The sequence below is a fragment of the Ambystoma mexicanum genome, chromosome 1p (assembly GCF_040938575.1).
Source record: "Ambystoma mexicanum isolate Mex_15411 chromosome 1p, UKY_AmexF1_1, whole genome shotgun sequence".
In the NCBI taxonomy this organism is placed as follows: Eukaryota; Metazoa; Chordata; class Amphibia; order Caudata; family Ambystomatidae; genus Ambystoma; species Ambystoma mexicanum.
Genome location: NC_090921.1, coordinates 446,413,909 through 446,440,533, shown reverse-complemented (window position 1 = coordinate 446,440,533; position 26,625 = coordinate 446,413,909). Strand labels below are relative to the sequence as shown.

Sequence of the window (26,625 nt, the reverse complement as noted above, 5' to 3'; positions counted from 1 at the left end):
ATGGCAGGTGGGAGCATGCTCGGGGCTCTGGGGGGGCAGTAGTTCGGCCTTCTGGGCAGGAGCGTGGTCTTCCGTGTGCTTACCCGTGGCCAGCTTGATACGGAGTGATTTGGCACGTGAAAATTCGGCACGTCAGCGTGTAATTCGAGGAAAGGCCCTTAGTGCGTAAGCGCGTCTGCACGCATACGCAATTTCATTGGACAGAAGGCCCCTCAAGCGCCCCTGTGACGTGACGCGTACAGGCGTGTATGGGCATTTCAGCGCGCGTGAAAAACTGCACGTCCGCGTGTAATACGAGGAAAGGGCCCATGCGCGTAAGTGATGTGACGCGCGCGTGCTTTTGCCTCAGCACGGGTTAAAGGTGAGCGGGCCAAGCAGTTCGCTGTACGTGCCTTTCGTGGAGACCGGCGTGTGTTGCTGCTTCCTGTTATTTCGCGCGCCATCACAACTTCACAGCTATCAAGGACGTATCTCTTCTTTTGGCGGGGGTATTGGCTACGCGTGTTTTTCTGCATCACGCTAGTCAGATGGTGAGTCGCACACGCTCTTTTTCCCCACTGCGGGTGCCCCTGTGTATCGCACCCATTTTCGATGTCATAGTAGCCTGTGTGTCCCACGCGTACGCGTTATTCGTGTTACTGGGTGCCACCGCGTACTGCGGGAGGTTGAATCCACGCACGTAGGGTGCAGGGTTGCGTGCACGGTTTTACTGCAGTTTTGGGGTGCCTGAGCGTTGCGTGACCCGTCACCACATCACCGGGGTCACATACAGCCTTGCAGGTGCAGCGGGGCTGTTAACATCTTGCTTCCCACCCCCTTCACCCCAATTGCCCAGGTCAATTGTGGTGTACACCTCCCATTGGCACCACTCCATCTGTGCCAGCACTAGTACATCTGTGCCATGGTTGGGAGGGCACCAAAGGTGAGGGGCGCCTCAGCTGGGCGTCTTCCTCGTGGCGGGCGTGGTCACGGGCGTGGTCGGGGACGTGGCCGTGGTGACCAGGGAGTAGGGGGACTCCAGGGTGTCCAGGGCGGCCACAGAGGGGGAAGAGGCAGGGGTGCGCCACTTGAGCACAATGTTGTGCCATGTGTCGGTGCAGTCATGCCACCACCCCCTGTGGTTCCGGGGGATGCAGCTCCTGCATCTGGCACTGGCACCCGTTCGACCCGGCAGTCCGTTCCATCGACTTCCACGGGCCCAAGGGTAGTGGTAGTTGCAGGTGCAGCTGTGGACACCGCCACCCAGGCTCAGGGTCTGCCAGCGCAGGCTGCATTGGCACTTCAAGAGCCCTTGGTAGATCTCCAACAGGCCAGGGGGGAAACCATAGGGGCACGCCGGGCTGCTCAGACCAAGACACGTGTCCCTGGGGCAGTCATGTCATCTGCTGCCCCGAACAGCTGGGTGTTGGCAAGTGCAGGGGCAGATGCACCCAACAGCACTCCGGTTGTGAGCCTGCCAACCAGGACCGTTGCGGTCAATGACCCTGCCACAGCTGATGTTGCTGAGCAGGGTCCATTAGTGGGCACCCAGCTGCCACTGACACAAGTCAGGCCTTTGGTCATACCTCCACCTACCACTCCCTTGGCTCAATCCACCGAACCCACTGGCCATACTGGTCTACGGCTGCCCAACGTAACACCCACTGGAAGCATGTTGCGGAACATGTCAGTTCATTCGGCCATGAGGTGCGCACGGCGCAGGAGTGCAAAAAGTGTTGGAATGACATCAAGCGCAGCACTAAGGCTAAGCGTGCCTCTAATTACAACTTGACTCTGGTGACTGGCGGTGGGCCTGCACCAGAGGAGGAAGAGCTCACTCCGCATGAGGCTCTCGTTGCGGAGTTCATACCACCTGAATTGGTCGAAGGAGTGGGAGAGATCCTGGACTTTGATGCGCAGTCCAGTGAGCGTTGATGCGTGTTTGTTGAGGACGTGTGTGTTTCACTTGTGGGATGTGTTGTGCATGATTGCTGCTACATGTGACGTGTACATGGTTCTGATGTGTAAGTAATGCAATGCTTCCGTCATGCATGTCTCCTCTGCCTGCGGGACTCCATTTAGGCATGCTCCCTTGCCGCTCCTCCGCCACTCTGCACCCCAGTTCCACCTTTGCACTGGTCTGCTTCAATCTTGCCAATGTGTACTTTCTTGTTCATGTGTCCTGTGTAGATGCTAACTTCCAGCGTAGAATCTGCCAGACATATGCCGTGTGGTACAGCCTTAGTACTCGATGCAGGGTATCTCACTTGTACTGTGCATGGGTCAGATGTCCCGCAGGGACATGAGTGCCCATTCATGCTCCATGTGCATTGCACGCATGTGTCCTTGACTGGATGATCACTGTAATACAAGTCCTTGGTTACATACATTGCCTGCCATCTCATCAGCCTTCCCATGTCAACTGTGGCTCAGTCCTGCGTTGCACACATGTATGGGCTCTGACAATCTGTGTGGCTCACAGGCCTCTGCCTGTTCAATGGCCAATGACTCTGTCCAACTCTTGTTGTGTCTTCTTCACACGTGGGCGGCCTCCAGAGTTTTCATAATGTGTCCTGCCTACTGTCCCAGCGGCACATTAATGCGGCACATGTCCTAATCACATTAAGCTGTTGATGCCAGTCAACACTGCCTGTCAATACACAGGTGTATGGTCAGCCTTTTGATACCATGCTAGGCATCACTGCTTTGGTACTGGGGTGGAGGGGTGCTTGGCTTCTAGATATGGTACACATTGAATGCACGTGATGTCTGAATTTGACATTGCACTGCCTTCACATTTCCTGGTACACACCATGGAGTCCTTGTACATGTAGGTAGTGAGTGGCGTACACAGTTTCTGCACTGCATAGACCCACTTCCATGGAAACTGCCACCTTTCAACAGGTCTGATCACAGAAGCTATTCAAAGTTGACCCAGCATGCATGCCAGGTTATATGTCATGATGCCTACCTCCAAGGAGCCAGGTCCGACCCAGCAACCCCAGAGGCAGGCATCATTTCCCCCCCCCCCAGGGAAGTTCCAGCGGGCCCAAGCTGGGGCCCTTTGGACGCAGTCCTGGCGCCTTAGGCGCCAGGCTCATGTTGGGCACCAGGCACATAAAGCTGGACATGTGTTCAAGTGTTTTTATGTGCACTTACCTGATGCAGACCATGCTGCTACATCCAGGCCCTCTTGAGGCCTGAATGGGACTACTTTACCTGTGGGACTACTTTCCACCCGGGTGTGGTCGGGGAAGGATACATACCTGATCGGTGGAAGGATACATACCTGGAACTTCTTCCAAAGCTATTTAAACCCCACCCGAACAGCCACACGTGCTTCGCGTTGTTCTGCACCTAGCAGCTGGACGCTCACCGTGTCAGCTCCTGCTTCTGGACTTCAGCCACGCTTGTCAGCATCCTGGGACACCTGCAAAGGGTGATAAGAAGAGAATTGGAGAGGAAGAAGGCCTTACCTGCTAAACCTGCATCACAGAGACATCTCACCGACGATCCTGAAAAGGAAGACATCATTTTTAAAAGCATTTCGCTCCGATCGCTGCAGCGCTGCATTTCACTCACCTTTCTTGGGCGCCTCCATCTTCAGCAGCGATCATCAGGATTCGCAGCCACTTCCCAGAGCCTAGAGAGAAAAAGACAAGAACACAAGGTGAGAGAAGGAAGGGAATAGGAAAAGCTCAGTTTCCTTCTAAGACTTACCTGTTGGGTCATTCCCATTTCATTTCGGGTCTTGCTGCTTCCAGGCATTTTCCAGACCCCGGCCCCTATGGGGAAAAAAGACAAAGACATTAGATGAGCGAATGCAAAAACATTACCTGAGCGCTCATCTAGGACCAGATCTTTACTGGAACTGCACTTTTCACTTCGGGTCGGCGCCATATCTCCGGCATTCCGAACCCCGGCCCCTATGGGGAAAAGACATCAACATTAGCGCTTTGTTGCAAGAAGTCTCCAAAGGAATCTTCTTTCATCACCTGAAAAAGACAATGAACATCATTATTTAAAGCTTGAACTTTTGAACTTGCAACAGAACTTTTACAGCGCCTTACCAGTATAATCAAGCTTACCTGAACTCCCATCCAACCTCAATCCAGTGAAGTAACTGGGTTCAACGCGTCCCTGCGTCAGAAGCAGGATGGAGAGCTCGTCCTTTCAGACCTTAAGGTGAGACTTCACGGGGGATCGTGGTAGGGTATCGAGGAGGGTTGGAAGGAAGTGGGAGGCTCGAGCATTATTCCGCCAGATTGTAATACTCCCTTTTCACGTACAGGAGGATATTCCTGCGAGCCAGATTAGCCAGAGTAGAGGGGCCAGTCCTATCCACCTTCAGAGCCCTGCGCTTCACCATTGAAGAGGCATCAGCACTCGAAACCAGGCCAGCGCCCCCGTGGGAATCAGGTGAGCGTGACATTATATGTTGTGTGTCACATGTCTGCCGGATGTGTTTGCTGTCGGTGTGTGTGTGTGTTGTGTGCTTCTGACATGTGTAGTGACCATTTTTCTCTCTATTTTTCAGGTGATGATGCAATGGAGGTGGAGGATGGTGTTGTCATGCCAGACACAGGGTTGGTAACACCACATTAACCAGGCACTAGTGGGGGTCGTGGGGTGGTAGGCCACGAAAACCCCCAAGTGCTGCAGTCCATCTTGTCTATGGCTGCCTATGAGTCCAGCCTTGATGACGACTCTGACGTCCATGATGAGTTGGATGAGCATCAGGTCCATGTGTCAGGGGTGAGTGATTCTGATGTGGACACTCCTCTGTCCGCGACACCTGCACTGAGGGATCAGACAGTCTTGGTTCCTCCACCCGTGGTGGATCAGGACGCAGGGTCACCCTCCACACCAGTCACTGATGTGCCTGGGACATCACGTCGACGGGGGCATGTAGTCGTGCAGCCGCGGGCGGTGCCAACACAGCGAGGTCCCCCGGTCCTTGGGTCAAGTCAGACAACGCGGTCGGCGCGTGCAACCGCTGCATACTGAGTGGGAGCAAGACATGACTGCGAATTCCGAACGGCAGGGGGCAGCAATGGAGAACATCGCTGAGAGCATGGAGCACGTGGCCCGATCTGTGCTTCCCCCCTGCTAGGCAGGTGCTTCTCCAGCAGCAGGAGGCACGGTCCACGGCCCGCTCATCAGGCTGGGCATGGCGTCCTCAGACAGGGCACGCCAGGCTGAAATGTCGTCTCTGCGTCAAGCAATTGCTGCTCACGCAGAGGCGCACATGGATGCCCTGAGGGAGGAGTATGCTTCCCTCAGATCCACTCTGGGTGTCCTTATGATGTCCCAGAGGCAGCAGGCAGAGGAGAGGTTTGCACAGCTTGAGCGTACCATCTCGGCTGAGCTACAGGCTTGCCGGGAGGTGCAGCGGTTGTCCAACCAGGCCTTGCAGGAGGAGCTCCGTGTTACACGTGCTACCTTGCAAGAGGAAGCACGTGTATCACGTGAGGTTCTGCATGCAGACCTACGTCACATCGCCACACAGAACCAGGCTCACCCGTCCGGCAGACTTGCTGCCGACGAGGGGCAAGCTGCGGCTAGGCGTGGCCAGGCTACTGTGCCACGTCCTCCTATACAGGATGAGCCAGACTCGGACGACCATCTATCTCCCACATAGGTCGGGCTGTGCAGGCGTCGAGCCCATTGAGGTTTTTTTTTTGGCTCAGCATCATCGCATGTGGATGTTGAGCAGCACCCTGTACCTCCCCCCTCCTGGGTGCCTCCCCTCCCCCCCGGGTCATATGTGGCCATTTTTGATTTTTATTTTAGTTTAGTTAAGTTTCTGTTTGATAGTTAGTTTAATTAGGTAATGTAGGTTTTCCATTTTTAGTGTAATTAGTTAATAGTTGATTTAGTTTAAAATTGCTGGTCTATTGTGCTTTCATGTGACGGTGCGGTGCTTTGTGGCTTTTGAAGGCATCCACTGTCTGTTCCAGCTGGGCCCTTCAGGCTTGTCTTGTGTATGTGTTTGCTGCTTGGGGTCCTTGACTCACATATGCCACTCCTGCCTCCCTTATCCATGGGCTCGCAAGGATGGCTCGGTGTTACAGAATTTTACACAAGGGCTTTGGACTGTCATATCTGTGGCATGTCTGGTGCTGTGTGACTTGTGTTGACACCCCTAGTGGGGATGATTTTGGTGTTATTGTCCACTGTTCACCTTTTGCTAGATGGGGTGTGTCATGATTAATGTGTACATTAATTGCTATGCATTGTGTAGTATGTTTCATATCTTTACTGTACACGTGCTTGTTGCAATTCATGCTGTAGATAGTGTTCCACACTTTGGATGTGAAAGACGGACTGATGGTGTGATTTGTGATGCGACTCTCTGACATGGTCAAGTAATGAGATACCTGATGAGACACACACAGATGACTTTGAAGCATTAATCATGTGTTTCATGCCCTTTCTGCAGGGGGATGAGCCTCCAGAGCACCTTTGCCAGCAGACATGGCCCATTGGACGATGGCATTCTGGACACGTTTGTTGGTGCCCACATGCACATGTGTGCACAAGCAGAGGCACAGGGATTGCAGACCCACATCCTAGAACTGCTGACATGTTCCAAGGAACTCCAGGCAAGGTGAGCAGCACAGGGGGGCCACGACACAGCAAAGCTTGCACCAGGCGAGTTGCACATGCAGGCTTAGTCACAGCACTGAGGGTGAGCTTAGACTAATATTGGTGTTGAAGCACACAATGCAGCACAGATGTGTTGGTGGACTGATGGCTGTTGATAGTAGGGTTGTCTGGGACACATGCAGGGGCAGTGGCACATACCCTCCGTTACACCAATGTCCATTGAGGCACTTGTTTCAAACATGTAGCCTTCCGAGACATGGAAAGGGGCAGCTCACAGGGACATACAGCAAGGGACATACTCTGGTGCAGTGCATGTATTTTCCATGTACTTTATGATAAATGCACTGCCAACTTTGTTTCGGCCATGGTGGTACGCAACTTGCTCAGAAGTCATGGCTTGCTATATGGGTCTGTCTGCTTACCCAGGGAACATTGCATGTTGTGTGAATTGTGACACATTGGTGTTCCATTTGCCACGCACCCACCGGCGGCTGACTTATTGCATTGATGTGTATGACCCGTCACAGGGGTGATGTTATATATATATGGGGACGAAGCATCTACACCAGATTGTCTGTTTGTAGAGAAGTTTGTTGCTATGGGGCATGTTTGGTGTTGTGTTTTTGTGTAATTGGCACGTACAGGTTGTTGACTGTAGCTCTCTTTGCAGCATTGCAGTGCTCCTGTAACCGGATCTGAGAGCGCGCAGGCAGGAGGCCAGCACTCAAAACCAGAGCCAAGTGTCTTGTTTTTCTTTCGAACTGCTCTGCATAGGCTTGCTGGGGAGTGTACTAATGCATGGATGTATGTGTGGTTCAATTTGGTATGTTTTTTCTCCCTAATCACCCATACTCCTATGCAATTTTGAACCCTGTAACCTCTACCCGGTGTTCCTGCTTCCTGTACCTATCCAAGCAACGTTCCCTGACCCTCTTTCCCCGCTGGGGTTGCGGATGCCTGTGTAAGCCCCGAACTTGCAGGCGCCAAAATCCTAGAGGGGGTGGTTGCTTCGTACCACTCCTGAGCCTGGATTACAGAAGGCCATGACAATGATGTCCAAGTTTGTTTGGATTGTGTATGTGTTCATGCAGGTAGTACATTTTCGTGCATTCCCTAGTTTCATGTGTCATTCCTCCTCCCCTCTCCTGCCACTCATTCCAGTCATCCAGTGTGTCAACACCTGTCCCGACTGCATATCCCTGAACCTCCTTCCCCCACCAGGGTCTCAGGGGCCTGTGTGAGTTTGACCTTGCAGGCACCCGGGACATGGTGGGGGTGGTTGTTTCGTGACACTCCCGCGCCTGTACAGGGGACCTGTGACAGTACACATCCGTTCATGGTGCATCATCCTATGTCATGTACCACACGTTTCACATCCTGTTGACATCGTTTTACTGTGCTACCTTGGTTGTTGCATCATTGTGGTAGTACTTGGCCTTTGTGAGGTACTGCTACGTCAAGTCATCTACTGGAGGGTGCTCTGGTTCGTTTTTCTGGCTTGGATTTTGTGATTTTGGACATGAGTGTGGATTATGAGGGTGCAGGCACCTTTTTACACACAAGGTGGGAGATGGTGACGAAGGGTAAAGGTGATCCTGTGGCCAGGTGGAATTGAGGTTTGAAGGCTCCATGACCCAGGTGCAGTTGTTCAGTGGGTCATGGTCATTTGTGAGGGAGGGGGGGGTTGTTGATAGTTGCCTTGCCCTGCAGTGTGATGGGAACTCTGACATAGTAATGGTGGTATCCCATGTACATGTTGTGTTCTGCTGATCAATGCCTGTTCATGTGTTGTGTTTTCCTTTCAGGTGCGAGGGGATAGTTGTGGTTTGACATGCTGGGGTGTACACATGGTGAATGTTCACATGTGATGTGTGGAGAACACTAATGGTCACTTGAGTGCACATGCATATGTGGAGTGCATGTCCTTGCAGAACCACACACTTGGACTCTGATGCACATGTACTCCCACCCTTGCATATCCACGTGTACATTGTTTGCCTTCTGGTGCCCACTGTGTCCCTGCAGCACATGTTCTGTGACCGATTATGGATCCTGTACATGCCTGATTTGCTGTTTGATGTGGTCTGTCACTTAGATGTGATGCTCAGGGTGTGCATCACACACAATGGCTGTTCACTGTGCTGTGCGCTGAGCAGTGTGTTGCAGGAGTAGGACACAGCACACATGAGCTGCAGTGTTGATTTTGCAATGCACAATGTGCATGTAGACAAGCATTCATTGTTATGTCACGTCTACGACTCTTGTAATGCATTTGGAAATGACGTAATTTGGGTGGGAGATTTTGTTGGTCTGTCATTTCATCTGATTCCGGGTCAGGCATCATTGTCTGATGTGACTGTACATTTAGGACATGGCAATGTGTTCCTTATCGTTACTGTGTTGGTGTATGGGTATTGCTTGCCATGTCATGTTGTGGTTTGGGAGGGTTTGAGTGACATGACAGTGATGGCCATGGCCTGTTTTGAAGGTGTGTGTGATGCACACCTTGCATGTCAGGGTCTGCCGCTTGTCAGAGCAACTAGCTGGGGGTAGATCTCTCTCCGCGGCAGGGCCCTCCCTCTGGAACAGCCTTCCTGCCTCACTTGAACTTGAGGGGAACCATCTCCAGTTCTGGAAGCACCTCAAGACCTTCCTCTTTGCTTCTGCTTTCTCTCTGCCTCTCCCTTGCAGGATTCTTCACTGGAACTGCACTGGAGCTGCAACCGGGCCACTCTCACCGACCTCGGTCCCTGGCCCAGCCACTCTCGACTTGCACTGCCTCCCTGGCAACCCCTGCACTGCGGTACTGTCTCTCTATCCCTACAGCCCACCCTTCCCAGCACTTGTCTGCACTTACCTTTGCAGTTGCCACCAGCCGACCTATGTATTTTTTTTTGGTCTACTTCCCCTGTACTGCACTCCCCCCCCCTTCCCCTTGCACGTTTCCCTTCACCCTACCCCTGCACTTGCACAATCTCAATGACACCTGGCCTAGTAGTACCATTGTCTGTCTTCCCTTGTTCCCCCCTCCCTGCCTCATCGCACCTTGAAATACTTGTGTATAGGCCATATCATGTCATATGTGTGCCTTTTGGTCACACGGGATAGCTTGTGTTTAAGTAGCTAGGGATGCAGACGATGTGGCACTTCCATGACAACTATCTCAGGGTGGTAGGGTTGTGACAGTTGACTGTCTCTTTGTCATCATCGATTGTCACCTGGTATGTGCCAGGCCTGTGTGCACTCCGCAGGGGTGGGAGTTTAGGTGAAAAATGTGGCCACAAGCTGGGTCCGGGCTTCCTCGCCATGTGCCCTGTCCCCTCCCATGGGCAGCGCCTGTGCCTGTGGTTGGGGATGTGGGGGCACCACCATGTCCACCGGGACGCCCTGCCGTGTTGCAACATTGTGCAGGACACATGCTGCCACAATGATCCTGCACACTACTGGTGGTGCATAGAGTAGTTGCCCACCAGAGCGGTCAAGGGAGCGGAAACGTGACTTGAGCACTCCGAATGTGCGCTCCACTATGCCCCTGGTTGCAATATGGGCGGCGTTGTATCTTACCTGGGGTGGTGTGGTAGGGGTTCCGGATTGGCGTCATCATGTGGTTGCTCAGAGGGTAGGCACTGTCCCCTGGGGAGGTGATAATAGTTCAGATTATTAGGGTTTGGATATTTGTCTGTGTGTGACTTGCATGCATGTGCAAGGGCATTTGTACTGACCTAGGAGCCATGTGTCACCATGCTGCCCAGCTTCCAGGGCCCGGCTCAGGGCGGACATTGTGTATATGAAACTGTCATGGGTGGAGCCAGGGTAGTTTGCATAGACAGAGGTGATGATTCCCTTTGCATCGCATACCACCTGTACATTGATGGAATGCCAGTGCTTGCGGTTTCGGTAGATGTGCTCAGTGGCCCTAGGTGAACGTAGGGCCACATGGGTGCAATCTATGGCACCGAGCACTTTGGGGGAAGTGTGCCACCCTGAAAAAAATCCAGGACAACGGCCTGCCTTTCTGCGGGTGTTCTGGGCATGTATATGTGGCTGCGGACTGAGGGTTGCGCTGTCATGATTGCCAGTACCTGGTGTAGGCAGCGTGACTGCGTGGCCTGTGAGACCCTCCCCCCCACTATGGCAGTGGTCCGCTGAAATGACCCAGTGGCCAAAAAATGCAGGACATTGAGCAGCTTCTCCAAGGGGCTCAATGCTTGGGAGCAAAGGGTGGGGGATGTAAGGTCATCTTCCCACTCCCTGACCAGGTCTAGGATGATATGGGGTGGAAACCTATACCTGCCATAGACCTGGTTGTCAGGCATCCCAAAAAGGCTTGTCCGTGGTGCGAAAATGCGTGCCCTGGCTATTCTCCTCCTCCTGCGTTGTCCCACGATCAATGCTGCGACAAATGGGGCATTCATCATAGCTGTATATACGCGTTTGTTGTTCGTCCGCACTTTTATGCTGTGCACGGGGACGCTTCCGCCTGCCTTCGTGTGGCGGACGCGTTGACGCCTGTGCACGTCTTGCCGTGCGCGGGTTTCCCATATTCGGATACGTGGTAAAACTGTACGTCCGAGTGTCATTGCGTGTGATCGGAGGGAAGTGAGCGTACACGCGATTGTCCTGGGTACGTGTGTTTCGGGGTGCGCGGGAAGTTCCACACGCGATTAGCCTGGGTACATGTGTTCCGGGGTGCGCGGGAACTTTCACACGCGATTGGTGGAAATCCACGTGTGTTCTGTCACCACGTGCAATGAGGGGAAACACCCGCGCGCGTCACATCACAGACGCGCTCACGCGCTAAGGGCCTTTGGTCCAATGAAATCGCATATGCGTGCTGCCGTGCATACGCGCTAAGGGCCTTTCCTCGAATTACACGTGCAGGATTTTCACGTGCCAATTCGCGTAAGCACACGGAAGACCATGCTCCTGCCCAGAAGGCCGAACTACTGCCCCCCAGAGCCCTGAGCACGCTCCCACCTGCCATCTGCTGCTGCCTGACTGCCTGCCTGCTGCCCACGTGCCCTGCCATTTGCTGCCTGCACATCAGCCAGGGGTGCTGTTGCTGTGACCACCCCTGCTGGAACCGAAGACTCCCGACTGGGATTCCATCACTCCACAGCCCAGCCCCAGGACCCAGTTGACCACCCACTCCTGCCTCTGGGGTTGTCATGTCGGGGCAAACACCATCTGAGACCACTGACAACCCCCGGCCAGAGAGGCAGAGGGGCACCAGCTTCAGTGCCACCGAAGTTGGTGTCCTGGTGGAGCAAGTCCTGGGGCAGTATGATGCCCTCTTCGGAAGTTCCTGCGCCGACAAGGAAGGACTGACTCGGATCTGGACTGACATCGTGACTGCCATCAACGCGGAGGGGGTGGCAGTCCGCGACTTACGACATGTCAAGAAGCGCTGGGAGGACTTCAGGTCCAGGACCCTGAACAAGGGCCGGCGCCTCTTGAAGGCAGTGGATGCCAAGGGGCGCCGGGGCCACTTGTCGGAAGAACAGATGAGGGTCCTGGAACGCATATCCCCAGCGCTCCACATCCAGGTCCTTGAGAGGCAGACCCGTCTGGAGTCGAGCGGTAAGTGTACATGCATCCCGATTGTGAGCTGTGCGTGTGGTGATTTTTCAGTCGTGTGCAGGTTGCACTTCTGTTTGTATGGGTTTGAGTATGGGTGGGGGTGTACAGGGCCGTGGGGCTAACACATGCAAGGGCTGGAATGTGAGAGACATGGATGGTCTCTGTGTGTGTAGGCTTGCATGCCAAATGCAGTTGTGTGGGCACAGATGTTTGGATGAATGTGCATGTAAGTAGACATGTCCGTGATGTCACGCATGTATGTTGTTTTCAGCTGCATGTATCAGCACTGTGTACATGTGCATCTGTGTGTATTTGACAAGGGTGCAACAGTGATGCTACATGGATGCATGTGACAGCGGTATGTGGAAGCCTGATCGGCAGATGTGACATGGATGCCCATCTGAACACTGCGACCCTTGGCAGAGGTGTACACATGCATGCAAGTGTGGTGGTGTGTATGTACATGTGTGGTGCACTTCCTGTGTTGCATGTGATGTCTGGCGCACCTTTGCCTGCTCATGCTGTTGTATGTGTATGGATGGTGCTGGCAGTTGCGATATGGCTGTGGTATGGCTCATGTGTGCGAGTTGAAATGACATGCGTGTTGGGGATTGTGATAACATGTCTGAGGTTTGTCAATGCCACTCATGTACAACTGTCATGTGTGTATGTGTCCATTGTACAGTGCCCTGATGCCTGTGTTTTATTTCTCCCTGTCTGCAGCGTCAGCTGATGAAGAGGGCGGAGATGGTGCTGTGGAGCACAGCGGCGGGGATACCACCGCCAGCCGGAGACGCAAAGCCAGGCTCCCCTCCCATGTTGTCATCTCGTCGGGGAGTGAGGAGTCCGGTGCCGCGTCCCAGGCCGCAGCTGCCGGGGGGAGGTCCAAGAGGCGTAGGTTGCAGTTGGACTCCTCGGCAGCAGAAGGGGCAGCTGGGACCCCACAGGGCCCAACAGGGGAATATGGCACGGAGTCATCCAGGTTGGTGGGGGGTTTGGTGGAGGAGGAAGCCTTGCAAGCAACAGAGACGGGGTCTGGAGGTGGGGATCCCACTGGTGCTAGTGGTGCAGTGCAGGACCATGGACAGGAGACAGCACAGGCCGCCGCGGAGGGGCCTGTGTGCAATCCTGTCCCTGATCCTGTCCCTGCATCATCTTGCACCAGCAGGGATGCCTACGTCCAGACCCGTTTTCAGGCAGGGGATGAGCTCACGACAACTGGCCTTCCTCTGCCTGCGGACGTGGCTCTCCGGGTCCGGGTTGAGCCTGTTCTGAGTGGTGTGGCGTTGCGTCAACGGGCCATGCGAGGTGAAATGCAGTCTTTTCATGAGGAGACTGCACGTCATCTCGAATGGCTCGTTCACCAAGTCAGCCTGCTGGGACAGGTCACCCAGGCCGGATTCCTCCGTATGATGGGGCTTGCTACGACCCCCTCCTCAACTGAACCCCCTACGCGCCAGTCGTCCTCTGTGCCATCTTCCCACCCATCAGTCACCTGGGTGCCCTGTGGAGCTGCCTCTGACGGTGCGGCCAGGCTGGTGGAGGAGGCAACCCTGCCACAGTCGTGAGTCGGACGTCCAGCAGGGGTGGCCACATCAACGACTGCACCCCAGCCGGCGGAGGATGTGCAGGCAGCAGGAGGCAGTGCACGGGCAGAGGCACAGCAGCAGCAACGTGGTGGGAGCCATGAAGGCTCGGGGCTTTCAACATCGGAGGGGCAGGCATCGGCCGGAGGGCAGGAGGACCCAGGACAGAGAGTGTCTTCCGTGTGGCAGCGGTTGGGCCACGCCATAGATGCGGAGCAGCAGCGGGCGGAAGAGGCACGGCTCACAATGGTCAGGGCGGAGAACTCCATGCGGAGGGCCCTGAGGCGGGCCGAGTGCCTCGAGGCAATCCGCAGGGGTTTGGAGGTGGACACGTCGACGGCCCTGCGGACCCTAGGGGCCATGGAGGAGGAGCGCCTCCGGGACATTGAGCAGGAGTTCGATGATGCCCTGGCCCGGGACATCCAAAAGTGAGCCGTCAAACTAGCCCGCTGCCCTTGTACATAGTTATGTAGGTAGTGTTAGGTTTCATTTTTTTTGGGATTTATTTTGGACCTTTCGGACATTGGCCACATTTTTGTATATAGTTTATTTTATTAGTTAGTGTAGTTAGATAGGTTTCCTTTCTTTTGTTGGGATAATGGACCCTGGCTTGTTTGTATGTACATAGTTCAAAGTTGGATTGTATTTTTCTTTCACATTTTAACCATGGAGCAATGGCTTTCTTTTTTATTTTCCATTGGATTTTGTTTTGTGGACAGTGACTTTGGACACCATTACTTTGGATTTTGATTTTTGGTTTTTTTCACGGACATGCTTCTTTTCATTTTTGTACATTCCCATTTATGTTTCTTTATTTTTGATTCTATTTATGTTTCCTTTAATACAATTTTTTTTTATCAACCTTCAATGTGTAGTATCATCTCATTGTTTTCATGCATATCATGATATGGGTTTTGAGATTCACTGACACCCATTGGGTGTATGTGAGGGAAATGTGTTTGTTTCGGAACTTGCAATTGGTGTTCTGTCATGTAATTGCCAATTATGAGTGGGTGGGTGCAATACTCGGGTGGGTGTTTTGCATTTGGAGGCTGACCATAGGGACCAGGGATCTAGATTGTGATGACATGTTGGCTGGTGAACATGAGTTGGACATGGGTGGGGGCCTGGTGGAGGGTGACCCTGCACTGCTGGGGGGTGGGGGTGGTGGGAGACATGGGTGGGGGCCTGCTGGCAGGTGCCCCACAGTGCTGGGGGGTGGGGCAGAGGGAGACTTGGGTGGGGGCCTGGTGGAGGGTGACCCTGCACTGCTGGGGGGTGGTGGCGGTGGGAGACATGGGTGGGGGCCTGGTGGAGGGTGACCCTGCACTGCTGGGGGGTGGGGGTGGTGGGAGCATGGGTGGGGGCCTGCTGGCAGGTGCCCCACAGTGCTGGGGGGTGGGGGGGTGGGAGACATGGGTGGGGGACTGGTGGAGGGTGACCCTGCACTGCTGGGGGGGTGGGGTGGTGGGAGACATGGGTGTGGGCCTGCTGGCAGGTGCCCCACAGTACTGGGGGGTGGGAGACATGGGTGGGGGCCTGGTGAAGGGTGACCCTGCACTGCCGGGGGGGGGGGGGGAGACATGGGTGGGGGCCTGCTGGCAGGTGCCCCACAGTGCTGGGGGGGGGGGGGGAGACATGGGTGGGGGCCTGGTGGAGGGTGACCCTGCACTGCAGGGGGGTGGGGGTGGGGAGACATGGGTGGGGGCCTGGTGGAGGGTGCCCCTGGTGGCTGGGGGTGCAGGGGGACATGCGTTGGTGGGCAGTAGTGCAAGTTGACATGTGGGTTGGCAAGGGGGCATGGCCATGGTGGATGGGGTACCTGCAGGACATGTGCAGGGTAGGCCCCTGTGGTGTGAGCCACCTGCAGGGGCCGTGGAGGGTGTAGAGGGAACACCTGGGAAGACCCACACGTGCAATTCACGTGTGGTGCTCCCCGCGCACCCCTGTAATACACGTACCCTGATGGAATCACGTGTGGAACTTCCCGCACACCCCTGGAATGCACATACCCTGATGGAATCGCGTGTGAGACTTCCCGCGCACCCCCGAAATACACGTACCCCGCTCAATCGCGTGTGTAACTTCCCGCGCACCCCCGAAATACACGTACCCCGCTCGCACAGGCCCAATTGCTGTTTGTTGCCGCTTTTGTGATGCGCAGGGACGCTACCGCCTGCCTTCGTGTGGCGGACATGTTTCGGCTTGTGCGTGTCTTTGGCTGTGCGTGGCTTTGCCCTATTCGATTCCATGAATACGTGTGGTTCGAGTGCATGTGGGCGTTCCGTCTGCTTCCCTGCAGTACATCCCCAGTTATGCCCTTATTTTCGTGCGTTGTTCCCCATTCTGCGCGTTACGCCCCGTGTTCCGCCCACTTTCTGGTGTATGCGCCGAGGTTGTGCGCTTTCGCTGTGCGCGTCGCGCACGCCTTTCGGGATGTTGCAGTGACGTGTGCGCCATGCACGGGTTTGGCGCAGATCCCAAGGTAAACACGCGTAGGGACTTCCATGAATCGCACGCGTGGGCGTGCACCTGTTTTTTTGCGCTTGCGCCTGCTTGTGCAAAGATTTTCGGCGCACGTTTGTTCCATGAATCGGCCACATAGTGTTGTTAACATGAAAATCCTGGTCACGTTTTGAAACTACTCAGAATTCTGTGCTATGTTCAGGGACAAGACTACAGGATCTGTGGTGTTGTAGCAATTGTGGTGATGCCAGAAACATGAAACTTCACATGATTATGCCCAGATGTCATGCGCACATATGTATAAAATTGGGGGAAAAATCTGACATTGGGTACCGGACTAAAAGGGCAAATAATAGCCAAATCTGAACCCAAGCTCTCACCGAGACGGTGCTCAGATGAATACTTGCTCCAACAAATATCTGATATAAATATGCTATTGGTATTAAGGTTGCAAAATTGTAAATATGTCTTGTATGAAAAAATAGATTTCATGTGCAGAAACAAGGGGAGGATCTCCCTGGATAATCAAATATAGCGTCATCATTGCACCATGTTTTCTTCTCGAATCAGGAGAGAGGAAATGTTCTTACCACTAGAATCCCTAGGGGTGTGCCTCGTATAATTCAGCCTACCCACCCCTTTAGAAAATACATAATTAGAGACAGCTTAGGACCTAGAGACACACACAGATTCACCCATCAACTGATTGCTGGCGGAGCACTTTGCAAGAGAAATCCATATCCAAGACTCCAGACTCCTGACCCAGATTTTTGAAAGCAGAAAGGCCCACTTTCCAGACAAACCAGAGTTTGCTGCACATTTTTCATTTGGCTCAATCCATCACGTGTGAAACAGCTGTACATTGCATCCGACCTCAGGATTAAGTTTTTAACCTGCTAGTTATTCAATAATCATTGCTAGTGTTTGTCTGATCCCATAAAAAACGCGGCTCCCACTAGTATTGAAACCATTTTAGTGAATTATATCCATTTTTAGTGTTTTTCCCATTCATGCAAAGACAACTTTAAAACCGTTTTGACAAGTTTGCAATCATTCCTGTTTTTCTCTGTGTTTGCAGGGGGAAATTGGGATTGGGATTGAAAGTATTGTGTTGAATTCTGTATTCCTGAAACCTGTTTTCTCTCCTTCGATCTCTTTATATTGCATATTGGGGGGGGGGATTGAGTAGTGTGCAGGGGGAAAGAGTGATTACATTGCAATTTGATTGAACACACAAACAAAATATTATTCTATGCTGCATTATTGTGATCCTTATATAAATATTAAAATGTGTATATATATCTCCTTAACTTTGCAAAACGGACTGCTTCCTGGTTCAGTGCGACTGGGGGATTCAAAGAGAGTTGGGTGATATAAGCGTATATCATTCAGAAATAAAATAACAGACACAAATAAATAATTAAGGGTTCCAGCTGTGCATCACACGCTAGGCATTGACTTAGGTGGAGTGCCGGGTTGAAATCACTTACAGAAGGAGCGGGTGTCATAACATCTATGGAGAATACTTGAAATTCAGACAGGAATGGGGCATGGCGTTGCCGTACTTAAGCAGTGATTTTCACTATCTGTTATGTCCACAAAATCTGAAAATCTTGCATGTATTGCTAGTGCCCGATGTTTAAGCACCTGAAACCCGAAAATCTGTGGAGTTGTATCATGATCAGTTCCCTGGATGGCAGGACGGGGTGGGCGAGGAGGGGGTGGGGTGTGGTCAGGGGTTGGTTGAGTGGGCTCTGCTGTATTGTTGAACATGGAATACTGTCAATCAACATACATCAAAAAAAATAATTCAAAAGTTGGTCTGTAAATAAAGAAGATATTAACTTTATTGGCAGCCACCTTGTGGTCATCAATACTACATGCCATGCGCCATAGAGAGCTCTATAGCGAATTTCCAAGGACACAAAACCAGTCCCACGCTTAAACTGCCATGTAGCATGTTTTTTCGACTAATGCGCCTATATTAATGAGTATAGCATTTTGGAAAATGATTGATGGGCATGAGCAGTGAAATCTCATAGCTATTATTTGTCATTTAGGAATCCACAAATTCCTGGCTGCCTGTATTAAAAATATTACTCCGTTTTGAAAGTGGGAGAGTGTGGAAGAAGAAACTTGGATAGAGGTAGAGTTAGGTGACGAAGAAGGAACAAGAGAATGCAATGTGAAAGGGAAGAAGAAAAAAAAGGCAAAAAGAAGAAAAGGAAAGGCAGACATTTCGTTGTACAGATAAGAGTCTAGGTGAGTGGGTGATAAAGAAACAAAGATGGCAGGATCATGAAGATGGCACAGAAGAACACTGACTAGGCAAAAAGCAAGAGTGCACGATGAGTAAGAGGCAGGCAAAAGAAAATTGAAAGATACAAATAGGAGTAGAAGCAGACAATGAAAAAGAATGGAAATGAGTGAGGGAGACAGAGGAAAAGCCGACATGTTGGTTGGGCAAAGGTAGAGCTACCAGAACGGAAATGAGAAAGAAACTAGGAGGAGGATCGCAACAAGAAGTAGTATATCGGGCAGATGGGGAAAGAGGAGCAAAGGGGGGCAAATGGCAATAGCACAAATGCCAGACAAGTGAAGGAACAGGATAAGCAGGAAAGGCGAGAAGAGTATGAGGAAGAAAAAGGAAAGGATTGGCAGAGAATGAAAAAAAATGAAATGGCAGAAAAGACCAAAAGAAAACAAAATGTATTTAAAAAGTTTAAATTGACTAATGCCACAAGTTGAAAGGTAGAGATGCTTAGAACACTCCCCGGCCTACTGCCACAGTCCACACCACCAGATTGCTCTTCCATTTGTAAATCTAAGAGTGGACACTGATCTCTTTGCAATTAAAAGTGCTTCCAATAAAACATATTTTGTTTTCCGTTGCATGCACCAAACAATGCCCAATGTAGAATTTGAACATCAATAAATATGCAAGTTGATTGCTCCGTGTTAGGGAGAATTCACAGAAATGTGTTAATTCCCTTCTACCTTAGAGACTACCAGCTCTTTTGCTGGACCTTTTATATCATGTAATTTTAATGCGATTTATTCTCCGTTTCTCTTTTGACTTTGGAGTCTGACAAACTCCATAAGCATCATATTTACATTGTGTCACACAGCAGCTTCAGTGCAGTGTTTGAATACCTTCTCTTGGTGAAACAACTGTTACATTTTGTAACTTTCTAGACCCAGCACACACTATCTTACCATAGGGTGCTGGAGGCGTTACTAAGTATCCCCTTGGTCTAGTTTCTCATGTAACATTTTAATGTTACATTCCTACAATTAATGGCTGGTGGCAGTGGTTTGCTTTTTATTACTATTGTGTGATTTTACCGCGGGCTGCGTTCGCAGCCACAGTAAGGCACCCATGGGTGCCCATTTCATCAAAATGGCCCAGGTCGTCTTTTTTCACCATTTCTTGTCAGGAAGGTCCTTCTTGAAATTTACTCTGCGCGTCAAACCAAGTTTGGTCCCTTTGTTCGTTTTGCCTTTGGCAGGATTCATGAGTGAAGCCTGTCTGTGGCTCCAGTATGTCTGGCAGGGGCAGGAAACGAGGGAGGTGCCCGAAACTCCCTGTGCACCCAAAAGGTGATTGGCCGGCTGGCTGTCCGGCAAGGACAGTCACCCTGCTGTGTGATTGACAGCCAGGCTGGAATTAAATGGGAGAAACCTGCATAAAAGGCGAGGCTTTTTGGCTTGGAAGGCAGAGTCCACCACTGGACGAAGGAATCGGAAGAAGAACCTGGAAGAGACGACTGCTGCCACTGCTGGACCATTGGTTTGCTGGTGAAGCCCTGCTGCTGTGCTGAAGCTCCAAATTCGCCTCGACTAGAGAAGCCCTGCAAGGACGACTTCTCCCTTTGAGTTAGTGGGACCAATCAACTCCAAAGTAAGCCCGTCTGAACATCCTCTCGAAGCTGGTTGCATTTCCACTGATGCTGCTGGAACCGAAGAGCCAGGCAGAGCAACACCAGATTGTGTGTGTTGCTTTTAAGTCGGACCCAAGTGCTAGGAAGATCCTCCGGACTTCCCTGTTGCAGGACTGACCAAGCCTGAGCCACCTCAACAGAGTGCTGGACCCCAGAAGCAAGGAAAGTCTGAAGTAGTTCCCAAGAACTGCAGTGTTGCTATTTGATGTCTGATGCGAGGAGCTGAAACACAGAAGAACGGCTGAATTGAAGTTTGCCCATTGCTGCAGCTGACCGTCCCATTGCAGAGCAGGTGTCCCCAGACGTCCTTCCTCTTGTCCCCACGACTTAGACCCAGGAACAACAGGATCTGCAGAGCTGTACAGGAACAGAAGCCAGCTGGAACCATTTCTTCTAACCAGAGGTACTGTAAAGTCTAAGGGAATGTACCTCTTGTTGCGTAGCCTTACTTGCTCTCAGTTGAGACCTGTCTTGGTTACCTTTCAGAGTTGCTAAAGCTTTGCCCCTCACAAGCATCTCAGCTTGTGGCCCTTCAAGTGTTCTATTTTCTACAAACATTTCTAAAAACATTGTCCAAGACTTTTTACCTACCTGCAAAAGAAGATCTTCAGCTCCCCTTGACATTGTGCAATTAACATTGGCTGTCCTGGCTCCCTGAGAGACTCCCCTTTAGTTTAGTTTAGTTTAGTTTATTATTTGATAATGCGCTCCAAACACAGGGGTAGCCGGTTGCAGCGGAAACAAGAATATTTAAGCTTGGCTACATACATTAGTTACAGTACATGATAATTACAATATTTACAGTACATATATACGAGATATGGATACATCACAAAGAAAGAGGAGAGATGGTCTGAAGAGCAAGTTTAGGAGAATCATAATAGTTACAAACAGAAATCCAAGATCAAGTGCGGGGGAACTGTTTAATGGGCGTCATTGGTCCAGAGCGAGCTTTTCACGTTACATCTGAATCTAGAGTAGGGCTGATCAGCTCTCAATGCAGTGGGAAGTGCATTCCAGGCGCGAGCAGCTCTGACAGGGAAGCTAACTCCACCCACTTTACTTAGTCTAAATCTGGGAGTTTCTAGTAAGAGTTGGTTAGAGGCTCTGGTGTGGTGACTGGAGGATTTTCTGGTCAATCTAGCAGAAATATATGGGGGCGTAGTATTGTTCAGTCCTTTATAGGTGAGAGATACCGTCTTGAGGAGAATTCTGTCACTAATTTTTAACCAGTGGTGGTCTTTCCTGATATCAGATATATGCTCTCTACGGGGTATGTCCAAGGCTGCTCTAAGAGCATTGTTCTGCAATATTTGCATTTTGTTTATGATGGTTTTGTTAGCACCTGCATATAGTGCGTTGCAATGGTCCAACCTGGACATTATTAAAGCATTGGCTAGTGTGCTACAGTTAGTTTTAGAGAGGTAGGGTCGACAGGCCCTGATCAATTTGCAGGTGTAGGCTGTGGAGGAAGCCAAGGAGTTGACTTGTTTTTTGAGAGTTAGTGTGGAATCAAGGTAGAAACCCAGTGTTTTTACATCAGTTACTACCTTGATTACATTTCCATCTATATTAAAAGGCAGAGTAACTGGGGCTATGTTTTTTAAGATTGGAGTCAGAACCCAAGATCAGTCTCTCAGTTTTGTCGTCATTCAGGCAGAGGCCGTGAGAGGCCATCCACGCCTGAATGAGGAGGTAAATCTTATTTACTAGAGCTGTGTCTTCGACAAAGTTTCCAGATGGTGGTATGAGGATCTGCGGGTCACCACATAATTAGTATAGGTAACCCCCCCCATCTGTCAAGTTTGTCGAAGAGAGGCTTGGTGAAGATGTTGTACATTGTTGGGGAGACACATGAACCTTGAGGGACGCCACAGGTGATTTGTATTGGGTCCGCTGAAGCTAAGGGGGAGAACACTCATCGTACGGTTGGCTAGGAAGGATTGTACCCAGGCTATAGCTTCACTTGAGAAATGATAAGTCAAGGAGGAGGAGTATAGCTGTTTTACCTTTATCCTTCAACTCGTCGATTGTGTCTTGAGGTCAATTAAGGCAGTTTCAGTACCGTGTTGTGGTCTGAATCCAGATTGGCGTGCTCCCAGTAGTTGGTTCGTCTCCAGATAGTTTTGGATCCGGAGGTAGGCTACTCTGTCAATGATTTTGAAGAGGAAAGGGACTGTGGTAATGGGCCTATAAGTAGTTGAGATAGCCGGGTCAAGGGTCTGTTTTTTGAGGAGAGGCAGTACTCAGGATTCTTTAAGGTTAGTAGGCACAGTACTTGATTTAAAGGATGCATTAGTTAGCTTGAAAATGAAGGGTGCTAAATCTCTAGCTGCGTCCTTGATAACTTGTGCCGGGCAACTGTCGCCCTGGCAGTTGATGGTTTCAGAGATGATATAACCTTTTCTGTACCTCCGACTTTGTGCTTTGACCTTTCCCCCAGGAAAGGGTTAATTTACTCTGCATTGGAAGATTTCTAAAAGTACTCAACTACTCAAACCATTGTTTTATTCCTCTATTCTATCTTTTTCACCAAACTCAGTATTGCTCTAAATGTACCAGTGATAAATCAATGTCCACATGGCCTAGCTATTTAAGTCACCAGAGGATGTAGAAGTGTCTGTGTGCCATCCGATTTAGAGAAACTAACAGTGTTTTTGAAGTACATTTAAGTGTTACATGTTTTGCTCCCTTTCTGAAGAAGGGTTGTATAACCGACTGAGAAATTAATAATTGTTTTAATCAAGAAACCTTGAGTATAAGTGATTATTTGGACAACTGTACTTTGAAACTCAGTCAGAACAGTACTGCTCACATTGACCCCACTTGAGATGAACCTGGCTGCTCGACCACACTGCCGACCTGTGTAGTTCAGACTTGTACCAATGGTTGGGTCCACATTGCCAGGAGGTCAAGGTGATCATAGTGCACCCAAAGGGTACTGCATACAATCTTGCCTAACACTCTGTTTTTGTCAATGCAAAATACATTACGAACGAAAGAAAAATAATCAAAACATTAATCATGGGGAAACTAGCACCACAAAGACTGACATTTTCTCACCCTTAATGTGCATCAAAAATCGTATGAACAGAAGTTCTATCAACAGTATATTGTCTCCATATCGAACCGGAGAGTAATGCAACTCAAAGGATACAGAATCACCACTTTTGAAATGAAATTGTCATCCCAGCCCTGGCTTGTTGGTGCAGTGCCCCTATAAAAGCAAATGTTCATGCCATACTCTAAGATTAGACCCAAAAATGCAGACCGAGTTAGTGACCCAGGCCTCATTTGTGTCGATTTTCACAACTAGCGTGTCATACCCTAGTACAATAATGTCCCCCAGAGAGAGCAAGCAGTCAGATACAACTTTGTTCCGAATTCTACAGAATAATATTCTCCAGAATAACATGTATTTATCTACAACTGGGATACAGTCAAGATGGCAGGGTCTAAACAGTTTGTGCGAAGGAAACTTAATTATATTAATACATTTGAGAAGTCGATGCAGTAAAGTTACCTGGACAGCGATCCAACTAGCATTAACTGCATGTTCTCCAAATGGACCAAATCCTGTAATTACAAAAATGTCAAAAATTAGGGGAAATGTTCAGCATTCTATACTTCTATAAACAGATGAGCGTGCTCTGGGTTTGAAAGGTTTGTCTTTTGGGACGGAACATCTAGCAGACATGGGGCATGCTCGTCCCTCCACAATATGCTCCAACCATATTCCAAGTGTCTCAGAGTTTCTGACACTTGGGCCGAGTTTGCTTGAAAGTCACCCCAGGACAAAGTCAACTCCTTAGCTAATTAACCCTGCTCAGTGTGGGGAAACAAAGGGTTGATATCCGTGATTAGTAGTGCAGCATTTAGGCTTTCAAAAAGAAAAAACAGTATCGCCTACTATAGTTGCTGCCAATGGTCCCCAGGTAGTGTTATTTGCAGCACCACAGCATACTGGTTAGACAACATTTGGGTGAGCTCGTGTATAAAGATCAGTAGATTCCGCCTGCGAGTCCCTGGTGGCTACATACAACTGCTGCCAATGCAGTCGTTTGTGGAGACAGGTATTTTGAGCGCAAACAAACATTTGTGGCATTACATGTGTATGCAGAGGATGGTAAAGACTGAAAGTTATACTTGAATAACATATCTGATATCTGAATATCTAAAATATTTTGTTCTGATGCTGGATGGCTACCAACCTTTGATGCTCATCCTTAACGAGAGGATCACTTTAGAGGGAATCAAAAGGAGGAGGGAAGCCAGGTCAGTGGAACCCTGCAGCATACCGCACTAACCCCATAACCTTCAGGAGAGCTGGTCTGTTGTGATGCCCTTGTTGATGTATTGTGTGTTTGTGAGGCAAACTTGCTTCTTTCGGCACAATGCAAATGAACCCTGCGTTGGGCGCACTGAAAGTTGTGCCCCAGAATGGAACAAAGACAGACAAGTGCTTGTGGATACAGAGAAACGAGACAATATACGTATATCACAATAACATTGGAAAAGGAAACCATTGCCCGTGTTGGAGGGAGCCAGAGGGGCCTGACAGGCCATCATGTTAGTCCCGTCCGATTTAAAGATGGCAGGCAGTGTTTGAGCCTCCTGACCCCTGAACGGCCAACATGCAACACATGTCATCAATAAAAGAGACGGGAACCACATGAAGGGGAGGTGGGCAGATGGGACTCCAGTCGATAACAAATACCCAAGTTAAGGATGCCAAGCCCCAGCCAAATGCAAGCAGTAATGAGACATTTGAATCCCATGCCCCGGTTTAAAAGAAGCCAGGAGGCGGCCCAGGATGCTGGAGACTGGACAACATTCCACAGTTTGTACGTTAGCAGCAAGGGTCTTGGGGGGAGATAAAAAGGAGGGCAGGCTTAAAAGTTCCAACCCTGAGAGGTGCAAGAAGCCTACTGGGTACCACCACCCAGAGGCAAACTGTCTGGTGGGCAAAGAAATTCAGCATGAAAAGCACCATGGCTTTGAGACCATTGGGAGAGAAAATTCTGCCCATCTTCAGGTTGACCTACAGCAAGGGGTGCTCAGGTAGGACAGGGTTATCCAAGAGTACCCAGGTCAAGGGGGTGGAAGCCCAGGTTCTTACTCTGGTTGGAGAGTTTTTGGCTCAAAGCCACAGACTCAGGAGAGTGAAGCATCTCTGGAATTAATGGGGGTGTGTGGTGTAAACCACTTGAGGTCGAGTTAAATGAAGGATGGTTAAGCCTTGCACTACATGTCCCTCTCCTGGTTTAACAACCACAAGATATTGTTGGTTAGGGAGCAGGACATTACACCAAGGACGTTCGGTTCACTAGAGAAGATGCCTGTACCAGATTTATTTGGTCCACCATCCTGACCCTATTAGTAAACCATTCCTAGGATAATATTCTAGATTCGGTGGTAAGGTAGCAGGTAAACCTAGAGCAAAAAGCTAGGGGATAACTCTGCCAAATTACGGGCCAAAAAATAAATAAATAATCTGCGGCATATCCGCCAGCGGAATTACTGCCGAAATCCCCATGGAGCCCGATTGACTCCAAAAATAGGTTATTGCACTGCATGCCAGCATTTGTAATCCGCCAGTAAAAGCGTGGCACCAAGTGGCCGTAACAGGAATTCCGTTTTGTAGTATTTTGGCGGATTAACCACTGAAATACAGCCAAATTTGTAATTGGGCGATGTGTACCGATTCCACATAGCTATATAAACCTCCATCCAAACTACTCCTCTAAGGAAACTAAGGCATTGATCTAACACTTGTGCCTTGAGTGTTCAGTGCAGACCCGTGTGACAATAAGTACCAAATCATTTGGGCTCGTAGTCGTACATATCAGGAAAAACCGCACAAAACTACACTTCGGATCGCATCCAGAGGTGCCACACAGATTCCTCAGCAGAACTGATACGTGGCGAAAAAAAAAAAAAAAGTGTAAAGGAAAATATTCAAAAGTCTTTTTAATCCATAGCAAAACTGGTAAAACAAAAACAAACGAAAAAAAAACCTGGTACAAGGCGTTCACAGCCCCTTCCTCCGCCGCTGCTTGTACATACGTACACACACCACCCCCTCCGCCCCCCTGCCCGTACCACTGACCCACCCGTGAAGTTCGAGACAGGAGACTATAACCCTTTCCAATGTCCTTGTGATAAGTAACAGGACACGGGCTGATTCGCCGACATCGCATGTCTTCAATGTTATTAATGAAGTGCAGAAGAAGTTAAGTATACAGCAGAATGTAGTCACACCCCAAAGCAGTGACACGCTTACTCCCCTTGATACAACTCACGTTTTTTCGATAATGTACCAATTTCCATTCCAAAAATGTAGTGATTTTTCCGCAATCAACTAATAACGAATCCCGTGTTGAAGGCATCGCCATTCACACAGCCACAAAACTACTGTCAACATGATATTCAGAGGAGCGGTATGTTGATGTATATAAGAGAAG

The 26,625-nt window shown here is 50.3% G+C and overlaps 1 protein-coding gene across 2 annotated transcripts in view; it reads right to left on the bottom strand.

The window, feature by feature from the left end:
• Positions 1-26,625, bottom strand: part of PGPEP1 (pyroglutamyl-peptidase I) — a 432,802-nt gene that overhangs the window by 332,461 nt on the left and 73,716 nt on the right. Inside the window, exon 2 of one of the 2 annotated variants that reach the window (XM_069649268.1) lies at positions 23,685-23,737. The exons of the other annotated variant lie outside the window; for it this stretch is intronic. Within the exon in view, the coding sequence (XP_069505369.1) occupies positions 23,685-23,737 (53 nt within the window). The remainder of the gene's footprint in view (positions 1-23,684; positions 23,738-26,625) is intronic. 2 annotated transcript variants of the gene reach the window in all.